Source organism: Triticum aestivum, chromosome 2D (genome assembly GCF_018294505.1).
Source record: "Triticum aestivum cultivar Chinese Spring chromosome 2D, IWGSC CS RefSeq v2.1, whole genome shotgun sequence".
Lineage (NCBI taxonomy): Eukaryota > Viridiplantae > Streptophyta > Magnoliopsida > Poales > Poaceae > Triticum > Triticum aestivum.
The window spans coordinates 398969477-398982409 of NC_057799.1; the positions used below are offsets into that span (position 1 = coordinate 398969477).

Sequence of the window (12933 nt, forward strand, 5' to 3'; positions counted from 1 at the left end):
AATAAAAGTGTTGCGCTGTACGAATTCGGCATGTCTTCTCCACTCTGTTTCGGCCCCTTTTTTCAGTTCTTCAGTTCGTCGTCAGTTTCAGTTTCAGTGGTAGAGGGAGAAAAGAAAAAAAAGGTCCGTCCACAGTTGCCCGAAAAGGCCAGGCCCATATAGAAGTTAGGCAGGGCCGAATAGAACATATCCAGGCCCATTGATAAAGAAGTGTAGCTAGTGCAAAAAAAGTGCACACGGTCATTGACATCGATATATCTTTTCGGCTTTAGGTTATTTCACAAATTTTAAATTTTCTGCAGTCACCTTTTTTGAGATAACTCATCTGATAATTATTTGAGCTATTTTTATGCATAAGCTATCGTGTCCGATGGTAGGGTCCCGTGTTGTTTCGGCTAAAACAAAAGGTTGGTTCTAGTTAGCAGTCTAACTTGCAGTCTTTGTGAACCAAAAAAGTTGCAATTGTTTGGTTCTAGTTTATTTCAACCAAGCATCATTTTTAAATTTGTTTGATTTGTGCTATGGTGTTTTCAAAGTTTTTACTCGTGTGTTTCTACCGAAAAAGGTTGTGCCCCTCTCAAAAAAAGAAGACATCTAGTGTGCCCCTAGTAGCATCTCCTTACAACATAGAGGGGCATCCCCTTACAACATATAGTGCATAAAACATAAAAGGAAGATAATTAACTAGACACGTGCTAACAACAACTTATATGATTGGATCATGTTTTAGTGCATTTTTTAGTTCACATGGCCACATAAATAAAATGCAATGGAGAAACTTTAGGCCCGAAAAAACATTAATAGATAGCACAATAGAGGGGCATCGGGTACCCTAGTAGCATAGATAGATAGAACATATAGAGGGGCATCCCCTTACAACATATAGTTCATAAAACATGAAAGGAAAATAATTAAAACTAGATAGATAGAAGACCCGGGCACACACGCCCGAACCAACACAAACACAAGCTAGTTAGACAGAAAGACTCGCACTCGAACAACTCCTTGGCCCCTCCTCCTTGGGCGCCCCTCCTCCGCCCCTCCTCCTTAGCCGGTGCCCCTCACTCGTCGTTCTCTGGCATCTGGTAGGGGAGGGTGTGCATGCCGTTGGGGTGAGGGAAGATGTGGTGGAAGTTGGTGAAGATGTTGTAGGTCGTGAACGCGATAAACTCGCATCCACACCAGAACACCTCGCCGAGGAGGTGGTGAGCGTCGTAGGGGTTGGTGAAGGTGACGTAGAGGCCGATGGGGAAGCCGTTGGCGTTGCCATCGTACTGGTCGTGGAGGTGGAACATGGGCGGAGTGCCCGGAGGGAGGTGGCGGTAGCCGGCTTGGAGGAAGAAGCGAGCCAGCTCTCTAGGGCCCCTCCACCTTGAGATGGCCCACACCCTCAGGCTATTCTCGACGATGACTCCGGCCGGGTACTCCCTCTCCGGCACGATGCGCGGACGACGGTAGGTAGGGCCGTTGAACTGCATGGTGGCTCGAGTGGTGGATTTGGCTCGAAAAGAAGAAGCGGAGGAGGCTTGAGAGATGAGTGTGAGAGGGATGAGGAAATGGTGCCCTTTTATAGCCGCGTTGCAGCCGTGGTCAATGTGTACACGGTGCCTTCTCGATCGTTTTCTCTTCTCCGTTCGTACTGGCATAAGTAATTGCGGGCATTAATTCAAAAATGGCGGGCAGAGCATCCAAAGAGGCACGGGCGGCACAGGCGAGATGCATCGTTTCGTGCACTTGCATCGACGTTGCATCGGCGGTGACGCCGCGTGGGAAACAAGCCCGTTCATCCGCGCGTGACACTGAAAAAGGAGCTGCACCACCGACGCGTTCGTCTCAGGTTCAAACATGCATTTGTTAAAATGGCTTAGATGCGACGTACCTATACGCTGCGCCCCTGCCGCTGCCCGCTTTACTGCGTCGATGCGTGCATGCAAGCCCGCATGCAAATGGCTAGGCTGTGTCACAGCGTTCACGAGCACAGAATAGCTAGGCTGCGACGTTGCATGGCATGCATGGGACAGGGATGGCCCACATGTCATTGACCCTCTCGCATGCAGCCCATCCCCCCCTCTCCACGGCCGTGCGTTCACGAGCACAGAATAGCTAGGCTGCGACGTTGCATGGCATGCATGGGACAGGGATGGCCCACATGTCATTGACCCTCTCGCATGCAGCCCATCCCCCCTCTCGACGGCCGTGCGCACGCACGCCAAGCTCTGCCGGGCCCGATCCGCTCGGCCCAACGGTCACTGAGATGCTCCCCCGCTCAACCTTATCTGTTCGAACAGAGAGAAAAAACGGTGGCCAATCAGATTGGAGAATCAGGGCTCCCACGGATCGCCCCCGCGGAATCCTTCTAGAAGGCCTATCCGATGGCCGCAGTTTGGCGTTAGGGTTAGATCGACGGTGGACGTTTGGCGCTAGGGTTACGGGGTTTTGGAGGCAGTCAACGGGGTTTTGAAAGGTTTGACCGAACATTCAAATGTGTATAACTAATTCAAAAAAATCTAAAAAATGAAAAACCTGCGCATATAGTCTTGTTATGTTACATAGTTATGATATAAAATGATAAACTTGATTTAATGATCTTTGCATGAAAAAACCTTCACAAATTGGACTATCTCGACAGAGGTTGCATAGAGTTCAAAGGAGTGAGAAGAGGGTTTGAGGTTTTGAAAATGCAAAAAATCAAAAACCTCACCTTAGCTTCATTTTGGAGTGACTAAGGAGGATCTGAAGTTATTTTTGCATTTTAAATTTTTAAACTTGTTTTATTGCTGACTTTGTATTAAAGGGTGTTTTTTCAAAAATAAATTAATAATATGAATACTTATTCAAAAAAAAGGTGAGACTTCGTATTGATCCTATATAGGTATAATATAAGCTAAGAAAATCTTTTTTTGTGATTTTGAGAAGGTCGAAAAAAACTTGCTTAGAAATGGGGTCGTTTTCCCTTACTTTGGAGCCTGTTTGGACAACATTTTCAGTAACTATGAGTTGGACTTCACAAAAAGGGTTGGATTTATGAACTAAAGTGCATAGTAGTACATAAAACAATGCAACATCACAGAACAAACAAATGAACTCCAAAAATATTGGAGATAGGTTCAAATTTGAATGTCGGTTCAAATTTGAATTTTATTTCAAGTCAAATCAACATCATAGAACATAAGTTTTCACATGAAAGAACATAAGTTTTCACATCAAATGACAACAAACATAAGTTTTCACATCAAATTTGAATGATTTCGACTCTATTTCTTTTGCTTCTTTCTACCATTCGATTTCTTCTCCTTTTTTCCACCGTTTGGTTCCACGGCGCATAGTTTGTTGATGCTGATGGTTTTGTTGCCAACTCCACTAGGCCCCCTCAACTTTTGCCCCTCACCATGTCCCACTTCTTCAGTTTGCACTTCTGCAGCTTGAGTAGATGGCACACATTGTTCAAATACTTCAGTTTGCAACTCAACACTTGGCAGCACAACCTCCAAACATGGCAACACAGCTGTCAAAGCAGATTCGCATGGCAGCACAACAGTTGCTTCATCTGCAACAGTTTCAGATTGCCCTAGCGCCTGCAAAACAGATTCAGTATGCATCACATCGTCCAAAACAGAAGCACTTAGCTCATGTTCAGCAGTAACAGTTTCAATTTGCTCCATATCTTTGTCACCAAACATTATCTGCTTAGTGCTCTTCCTTCTAAAGCCATTGAGTCTTGCTTTTTTCACTGGCCAGCACTGTTCAACAACAAGAGGTGGGGCTTTTTCTGCACGCTTCCTCCTAAAAAGTAAAGCATTTCACTTGGTTAGATACTAGAACAAGTAGCAAAATCAAAAACATGCAAAAACAGTAACATAAACATACTTTGGCCTCTGAGGAGTGTAGATGCATTTGGATGAACCAACTCTGTGCCCAAGTACCTCACACAACTTGCACCTATTTTTGTTACCTTTTTGAGCCCTTTTGGGCTTATCATTCTTTTCCTTTTCCTTTTTCCCCTTCTTACTACAACCACCTTTCTCAAACCAAGCTTTGAATCTGCTCTGTTTTGGCCTCCCAGCCTTTCTTCTAGTGACAGGGGGACACAAGGTAAATTCTATTTCCACCTCAGGCCACTGAGATTGGTCAGTCAGTGCAGGAATTGGACTTGCATATGCAGCTTTGAATTTTTGTACTGAATAATACTCATGCAAATATGGGTGCATATTTAACCTGGGTTTAGATGCCAAAAAAAGTATGGAATGCTCACATGGTTTTCCAGTGTGTTGCCACTCTTGGCAAGTGCACTCATGCAACTCAGTATTTACCACATGCCTCTTGCCACTCTTTGTATCTCTAACTTCAGCACCCCACAAGGAAGATTTCTCAACAGATAGATGTGAAAGATTTCTACTCCTGTTGACCACCTGTTGTACCACTGCTGGAAGCTTGTCCCCTTCCAAAATATTAGCAATTTTTCCTCTCAACTCCCACAAACGCATGATCATGATCCTTATTTGGTCCACCATGTCATGCACAGGCAAGTCTTTCAAATCCTTCACTTTGTTGTTAAAACTTTCTGCCAAGTTGTTATTGATATGATCACATTTTATGGCAGTATTAAAACCTGATCTATACCACAACAGAGAATGGTGTGTGTTCAACCATGAAGCAAATTCATTATCACTACATGATGCCAATATCTTACCAAGGTGATAGGAATGTGTCTGTCTGGTGTAGGATCTTGCTGCTGGCCACATGCGCCCAAATTCATCTCCTCTGAATTTTTTTATCAGATTCATCCACATATGTCCAAAGCACTCCCTCTGCTCAGCATGGGGGAAAACATTTTTTACTGCATTTTCCAACCCTTTACATGCATCTGTGTGGATGGCCAAAGGAGAAACTGGCCCTATGCATCTTTTCAGTTGCATCATGAACCATATCCATGATGCCTCTGTCTTCGATTGAAACATTCCTATTGCAATTGGGAACATCCAGTTGTGTCCATCTAGAGCATTGCATGCAGCCAACTGACCATTCCACTTTCCAGTCAAAAAAGATGAGTCTATGCTCAAATATGGACGACAACCTGCTTTGAATCCATCTATGCAAGGCTTCAAACACATAAAAAACTTGCTGAAAAAAACCTTGCCATCCTCTGTTACCTCTGTATCTATCTCCACCACACTTCCAGGTGACCTCTTCTCCACCTCTGCTTTAAAACTATACAACATCCTAAATGTATTTGCCCAGTCACCATACAATGATTTCATGGCCCTTTGTTTTGCTTTCCACACTGTGGTATATTGCAGCTGGATGGGGTACAGCTTCTCCAAGTCAACTTTAAGCCTCTTTGCAGTAGTGTTTGGAGTCTTGGCTAAAATAGGAGTAATCTTCTCTGTAACCCAAAGCTGTGATGTCATCTTTGAAACTCTCTGTGAAGTGGTCATACATGTATGCTGGTGTGGTATTTGATTTACCCTTACTGTACTTCCATCAGGTTGTAGTCTGGCAGACAAGTACCATTTGCAAGGATTGCCACCACCATCATAACCTTTGCACCGAGCATAAAATTTCTTTCGATCAGTCCACATAGTCTTGGCATCAAATTCTTTTTTCACTGCATAGGTCCTGAAAGACATCCTAAACTCCTTCATGCTTGGCCACAACTTTCCCACCTCAATAACTGGGTTCTCTTTGTCATACAAACAAACCAACTCATTATCATCTGCATCATCCACATCATCTGCAGCCTCTCTCATCAGCTCTTCTTCATCCTCATTTGCATTTCTAGGGCATGTGTTACCATCAGCAGGCAAAGAACTGTCATCCTTCTCCTTATCTTTGTCATCAACTTGAATGCCAAACATTTCGGCCATATCAATGTCAGATATTGGTGTAATGACCAAATCTGTTTTTTCATTCAACTCTACTACATTCCAGTCAACAACAATCTTCCTAGCACCATGGGTTCCCTCCTCTCCATCTGCATCAATCCCTGTATCTTCAGCTACTACAGTCGGTTCAGTCAACAATGGCAACATCTTTTTTTGTGAAACCCACTCATTATCTTCATCTGTGCAGCCATCTTTGATGGCACATAACCAACTCTGGAATGAGTTTGCAGATCAATTAGCTCAGCATAAAATGTTACTTGTTTGCTTGCCCACCCTTCTTGCTGATCAATTTCAGCAACCATGGATTCTCCATCTTCAATTTTCACATATTCACCATTATAGTTATCGAAACATTGCAGAGATACCTCTTATTCTGGACCCCAAACAATACTCTCCCCAATTCTCTCCACCAAATTGCCCACGGCCTTCTCCTTCATGCTCTCCAATTCCTGGGGATCAACATCTGCAAATTCGACATCCAACCTAACGGTGGTATCTCTATCAATGTCTTGGACACTGCCATCACTGAGCTTGGCTTTACAGGGAAAAAATTCCACTATAATTGCGAATGTGGTGGCAGAACCTGAACCTCCCCTGTTTTGTCAATGGCAGGCAGCGGCAGCAGTGTAAGCGACAGTCACTACCAAATCGAGTTCGATAACAACTAAAATAGAAAAGAGGGCGACATTACCGATTTGAAGCACTGTCTCCTCGCTCCATCTGATTCAGCCCCCGCGCTCCTATCCAATCGAGATTCTAAAACGCCAAGAAATAGGGGCAGCATGAGGCCACAGATTTATCCAGAATTCTGGGGAATGGGATTAGAGTTTGGAAAATACTCACTCGCAATAGCCGCTGCCGTGAAAGGCGCTCCACCACCGGGCGGGCCGCGGAGAAGAAACAGCCCCCGGATCCAATCAAGATTCTAAATCGCCAAGAAACGGGCACAGAGGGGCAGCATCAGGCCACAGATCCCCCAAAATTCTGGGAAGTGGGACTAGGGTTTCGGGCTCACTCGCAATAGCTCTGCCGCTACCGAGAAATGCGCTCCACCACCGCGGAGAAGAAACCGCTGCCGGAGAAGATGCTTACGGCGGCGCCGCTCGCTCAGTCCAGCACGGGCACGGTCACACAGTCACCGGTCGAGTCGTGGACGGTTGACTCTTGACTACGTGGCTCTAGGTGGACCCCACTAGTCAGAGCACATAACCCCCGGTGTCCTAACCAAACCTCATCCTAACTAACAGCCAACTAGCCGCATAAACGGGTTGTCTTGCTTGAGCTATTTCTGCGCTGGGAGACGTCGCATGAGAGCCATTACAACCAACGACGTCGCATGAGAGACAATTCACACCAACGACGTCGCATGGGAGCTATTCGCCCCTCGCTGACGGCCCGCTTGGATCCCGCGCCACCACGCTCAACCACTGCGGCTGAGGCAGAGGTCAAGAGGAAGCGGCGATGGCGGCGCGTGGATGGTGGAGGGTTCCTTGGTCACCGCGGAGGAGAAGGAGAACCAGAATATGGGGTAGGGCACCGGCGGCGGCAGGTCGAGCCGCGGTGGGTCGGCTGGACCGAGGGGCGAATACCGGCAGTTAGGAAAACGGAATTTTTGTGGCACTTTTTCCACCTCTTCCTTTTATTTAGCAGCGTATCGATGACATGGACCTATTTTTCTCTGGGGTGGAGTATGGTCAGTCAATGTAAATTGCTAAATGCACACAGTGAATGGATTAGGTTAATCCTATCTGTTATATTGAGATTTGTAGGCCTAATCGTGCGGTGCTGATTTGGTCGTGCGGTTTCGTGGGACTAATTGTTGGGTGCACGTAAGAAAGTTCTTATTTGATTGTTTAATAGTAGTGAAGATGAAGAAGTGAAGATATTTTTTTTTGAGAAATTTTTAGGAGTATAAGTACGTACTCCTTGGCCCATTTAGCTAGGGCGTGCGCGAGGGCCCACGGGCTAGGTTATGTTACTATGTCGTGCGCAAGCCCAAGCGGCGACCAGGCTGATCCGCCACCTTGGCCCAGATGGCTTCGATTATCTGTCTCATAGGCGTAAAAGACAGGCTCTTCTAAAAAAAGGCGTTGCTAAAAAAAGGCGTAAAAGACAGGCACCCCTAAAAAAGGAGTAAAGGACAAAAATATTAATTTGTGAGCTTAATTTCTGCCCAATTGTTTTTTGAGAAAAATCTGCTAAAAAAGTCCCCCCCCCCCCCCCCCCCCCCCCCCCCCCCCCCCGAAATGTTTCCCTCTTGTGCAAATCAGGTAAGCAGAGAAGTCAGTCTACAAAAAAAAATGCTAAGCAAAAAAGACGCAACGGCAGTAAAAGAAACGAGTGTAATCATCGAAAAACATCCAACTGGTGTTGCCTTTTATTAAGCACGGTAATTGTTCTCTTGATATGATACGACGGTACTAGTAGAAATAATAAAAGAAGAAGCCACACTGAGGGAACGGCAACACAGTTCTTTAGGTATCATGCATGCATCTTTGCTACATCATGCCATTCCCCTTGGACGTCTGGCCGAGAAACGGGTAGTCCGTGTACCCGACGACGGGATCGTCGGTGTAGAACGTCGCCCGGTCGTACTTGTTCAGCGGCGCGTTCCGCCGGAACCTCTCCGGCAGGTCGGGGTTGGCGAGGAAGAGGCGGCCGTAGGCGACCAGGTCGGCGTACTCTTCCGCGATGGCGCAGTTCCCCTCCTCCCTGCCGTACCCTCCGCCGACCATCAGCGTCCCGTCGAAGGTGTCCCTCATCGCCTGCAGCCTGTGATGGCCCGCCCCAAGCGCCCCGGCGTCGCCCTCCCACGACATCTCGGGCTCCACCACGTTGAGGTACAGGATGTCTCGGCGGTTCAGCTCCCGGGCCATGTACACGGCCAGCTCGTCCGGGTCCGAGTCGCGGCAGCTGAGGCAGCCGGAGTAGGGCGAGAGGCGCACGCCGACGCAGTAAGGTCCGATCTGGTTCGACACGGCGTCCACCACCTCGAGGGTGAAGCGGCAGCGGTTCTCAAGGCTGCCCCCGTAGCCGTCGGCGCGGTCGTTCACGCCGTCTTTCATGAACTGGTCCAGGAGGTAGCCGTTCCCGGCGTGCAGCTCCACGCCGTCGAACCCTGCATGCACGCACGCATGCCGCATGCATTAGAACCTCGATCTCAAGCAGGAGCATAAACCATCTGCGAATTGGATTAGCGAACGAACGAACTTACCGGCTTCAAGAGCATTTCGGGCAGCAATTCTGAACTGATTGACGACATCGGGGATCTCTTCCTCGGTGAGGCTCCTGGGGGTGGAGAAGTCCATGGAGTAGTTCTCTGGAGTCCTCTCTATCGGCTTATCGGTGCTGGAGATGGGTTCTTGCTCTGACGGCCAACACAGACACAGACAGAAGATCAGAGCTGAGAACATGCTAAACTATTTTTTTTTACTGACAGCAGCAGCTCAACCGCAAAAAAAAAAAAAAAAACTGACAGCTGTAGCTACAGTGCAATGGACAGCGACAACAGAAATCTTACGCATGTCGGACGCTCGCCCAACGTGCCAGATCTGGCAGAAGAAAATGGCGCCCTTGGCGTGCACGGAGTCCACGATGGGCCTCCATGCCTGGACCTGATCCTTGGTCCAGATCCCAGGGGTGTGAGGGATGGCGCTCATCCCCTGCGCGTCGGCCGACACGCCGGTGGCCTCCGAGATGAGGAGCCCACCCTCCGTGGCCCTTTGCGCGTAGTACTGCATGGCATGCGGCTGCGGGAAGTTGCCGTATGATCTCGACCTTGTCATCGGCGCCAGCACGACCCTGGATGAATGAAGTGAAATTAGCGAGATCTGGTTCCATGATGTTCACTGCTACTTTCAGATGCGAACTGATTGATTTATTTTTTGAGACAAATCAGATGCGAATTGATGCTTGGGAAGTTTGCCGTGTTACTCACCTGTGAGAAAACTCGAATGGGCCCATTTGGTAGGGAGTCATGAGAGGAATGGGCTCCATCGACCTTGGTCTTCCTTGTCCTTCCTTCTACTACTTCTCTTTGAAATGTGAGTACTTTCGAGTGTCTTGCGATTTGCAATACGACGGTACTTACTTATATAGCAAGAAAATAAATTGGGAGCAATTAACGACATGATACGTGGGGGATTTGTTATACGACACTTGTCATGCATGCTGAAGTCTAAACGGTCAAACCTCTTCTCGCAAGTGCCCGTCAGCGCTGACGCTCCCCCTTTTGTCGCGCCCGCATTATATCCTAACGTTAGGAATGAGATTTGTACGCCTGTGGCGCGTTCATCACTGATGGTGCATTGAAGGAGTACCAACGATCCATGCATAACTTGTATTTTTATTCATTAAAACTAGGCAATTTGTGAGCGATAACATGTATATAGCGACAATAACAAATTAGGGGCAATAACGATATGGTAGGTGAGGGATGCGTTACTTGACGCTTGTGATGATGAACCCCGAATGGTCAAAGCTCTTCTAGCAAGCGTCGGTGGGTCACGACGCTCCCCCCTTGTCCGCACAATACGGGGGCGGAGCCAGGCAAGTAGCAGGCCCTGGGCTGCGTTGAAGAACTGTTACTGGATTTGGGCCTCACGTCTTAGTGATGCTCCAGTCACCAAAGGAGTAGGGCCTCATGCCCCAGGCCCAGGCCCTGGGGGCCTCGGGCCTGTCTCCGCCCCTGCACACATATATCCTAACATTGGGATATGAGCTTTGTAGATGTTTTTTTGACCCTGATGAGTTTTGTAGATGTTTTTTCGACCCCGATGAACTTTGTAGACGTTGTGACACATTCCTCGATCTAATGATGCATTAAAAAGTTCCAATGTTCTATACACAACTAGGATATGATCCATTTAAATCTATGCCAATGCACAGTGCGATGATACTTATATAGAAAGAAGAAACAAAATGGGAGATAAACGATGTGGTAGGTAGGGGATGTGGTATACGACTTTTGTGATGTTAAAGTCTGAAGGGTCGAAAGCTCTTCTTTGTCAAGTATCGACGGGTGTTGACGTTCCGCCTTGTCTATGCATATATCTGAACGTTGAGATATGAGCTTTGTAGATGTCGTGATACATTCATATCCTGGCACATTGAAGAAGTTCCAATGTTCCATGCACAACTGTTACCTGCTTCATTAATTTGTGATATCAGGATATGTATATACCAAGAAGAATAAATTGGTATCAATGAACGACATGGTAGGTGAGGGATGCATTATGTGACACTTGTGACGTGAAGCCTAAAGGGTAAAAGCTCTGTTGCAAGTGTCTACAGGTGCTAGCACCCTCCTGCTTATTTGTGCATTTACCCTCACATTGGGATATGCGCTTTGTAGACATGTGACACATTTCATGTCTGATGGCACGTTGAAGAAGTCCCAATCGTCCATGTACAACTACTACCTATTACTTACCATACCTGTATCTCCCCCACATCGCTTTGCGGATGCCTTGAACGAAAGCCCTAGCCGTCGTCGTCCCCACCGTTGGTGCACGCGTTAGGAAAAGCTCAATGATCTACCTATGTGGTTTCTCTCAGCTGTCATATAAATATACTTAACACAATGTGGGTGAAACAATATAGGTGAAAGAGTAACCTAATCCCCTACATGGGTTTTGGTAATTAATGTAAACATATCTCAAGGGACTAATGATTACCATGTCCATTGAAGATTAGCTCCCAAAAAGTGCAACAATAGAAATGAGTGAAGAACCCTCGTTTTCTTAAACAACAAACTCAGGCCAACCCAAGGACTTAGCCTTTTAATTTTAGTGACGCAAGATCACACTGAGTCCATAGGTATGCATATAGTATCAAAATGGGATCAAAGTTTCTAACATGAATTTCTTTCTCATGTGATTAAAGACTGATCTCTAAGCCCTAAAAAGGTTTTTTGTTTTTTTCACTATGGCTATGTTTTCCCACTGCCTGGAGCCTTTAAGCTCTTCCACTTTGATCCTTTGAACTTGATCAAAAGACAGCTCTTCCACTTTGATCTCTAAGCCTATGTTTTCCCACTGTCTATGTAAAACCCTAATTAGTTAGAGCTCCTAGATACCACCATTTAGAACCTCCGGAGCTCTTGTTACCTCCTTTGTATAGAGTACATGTATCTACTAGGAGATTGTAATGTGTATTCTACGAGCCTGGCCCATCAGTTTATATAGGTACTGGGGTCCTAGGGCTATAGGATCCTAGTCGGCTATGTACAAGGAGATAGGGTTCCTCACAGATCCAGCGTCTTGGAGTATGTGTGAAGTCTTCTGGATCTTCCTTGTAATTGTCATGGGCTGCCCGGAGTGGCCTATGACGGACTGACACGGGGGTCCTTGACCCGGCCCATTAGGCGGGGAATCGTCATGGTGAGAGGCCCCTAGCTGGGACACCGTCATCATGTGTGGTCCTACTTGTTGGAAATATGTCCTAGAGACAATAATGTAGTATTATTATATTTCCATGTTCATAATTAGAAGTTTATATTTCATGCTATAACTGCTATGATCCTGGAATATGTGATTCAGTGAAAAACTCATATGCACGTGTGGAATGATAAACGGTTAAATAAAAGATTTCTAGTCTTGCCTCTAGGCCTAGCTCAAGTGTTGTTGGTGATCATGTTTTCAGGATCTTAGGATATCGTTTAAGTGTTAAAAGATAGTCCTAAAACAACATTGAGATTATGATGTCGAAAGAACGATCATATTGAATCGACCCAAATTTGTCTATTATGAATTGAGCAATATTGTCTATAATCAATTTTAATAACACAAAGTGTTAATGTGTGATTTTTCTCCTTAGACCACGAGAGTATCGTAGTCACTTCTTACCATACGGTGAGCTTTGGGGTTGCTCAAACGTCACCTGTCACATGGTGATCATAATGGCATCTTACAGGTTCATCGGAAAGTTTGACAAGGGACTAGATAGCTTGAGAGTGGGATTTGCTCCTCCGATGATGGAGAGATATTCTTCGGCCCTCTCGGTGTGACGACATCCATCATCGTCTGGCCCGACATAGATGACTATGTCACGG

General features: G+C 46.4%; 1 protein-coding gene across 1 annotated transcript; it reads right to left on the minus strand.

Annotated features, from left to right (window-relative positions):
* Positions 1-8228: 8228 nt before the first annotated feature.
* On the minus strand, positions 8229-9959 carry LOC123049417 (putative 12-oxophytodienoate reductase 12). Its single transcript, XM_044472336.1, has 4 exons — positions 9820-9959; positions 9403-9683; positions 9097-9249; positions 8229-9000 (listed from the first exon to the last, which is right to left on the minus strand). Exons 1-4 carry the CDS (start codon positions 9876-9878, stop codon positions 8381-8383), a joined length of 1113 nt encoding a protein of 370 aa, XP_044328271.1. The 5' UTR covers positions 9879-9959; the 3' UTR covers positions 8229-8380.
* Positions 9960-12933: the final 2974 nt, after the last annotated feature.

What these genes read in the sequence shown, in the direction of transcription:
- LOC123049417 (XM_044472336.1), bottom strand. Translation starts at nt 9,878, where the DNA reads ATGGAGCCCATTCCTCTCATGACTCCCTACCAAATGGGCCCATTCGAG. An exon ending in TGGGCGAGCGTCCGACATGC is followed by an intron (nt 9,250 to 9,402) that starts GTAAGATTTCTG and finishes GTTGGCCGTCAG; the next exon opens with AGCAAGAACCCATCTCCAGC. An exon ending in CCGAAATGCTCTTGAAGCCG is followed by an intron (nt 9,001 to 9,096) that starts GTAAGTTCGTTC and finishes GCGTGCATGCAG; the next exon opens with GGTTCGACGGCGTGGAGCTG.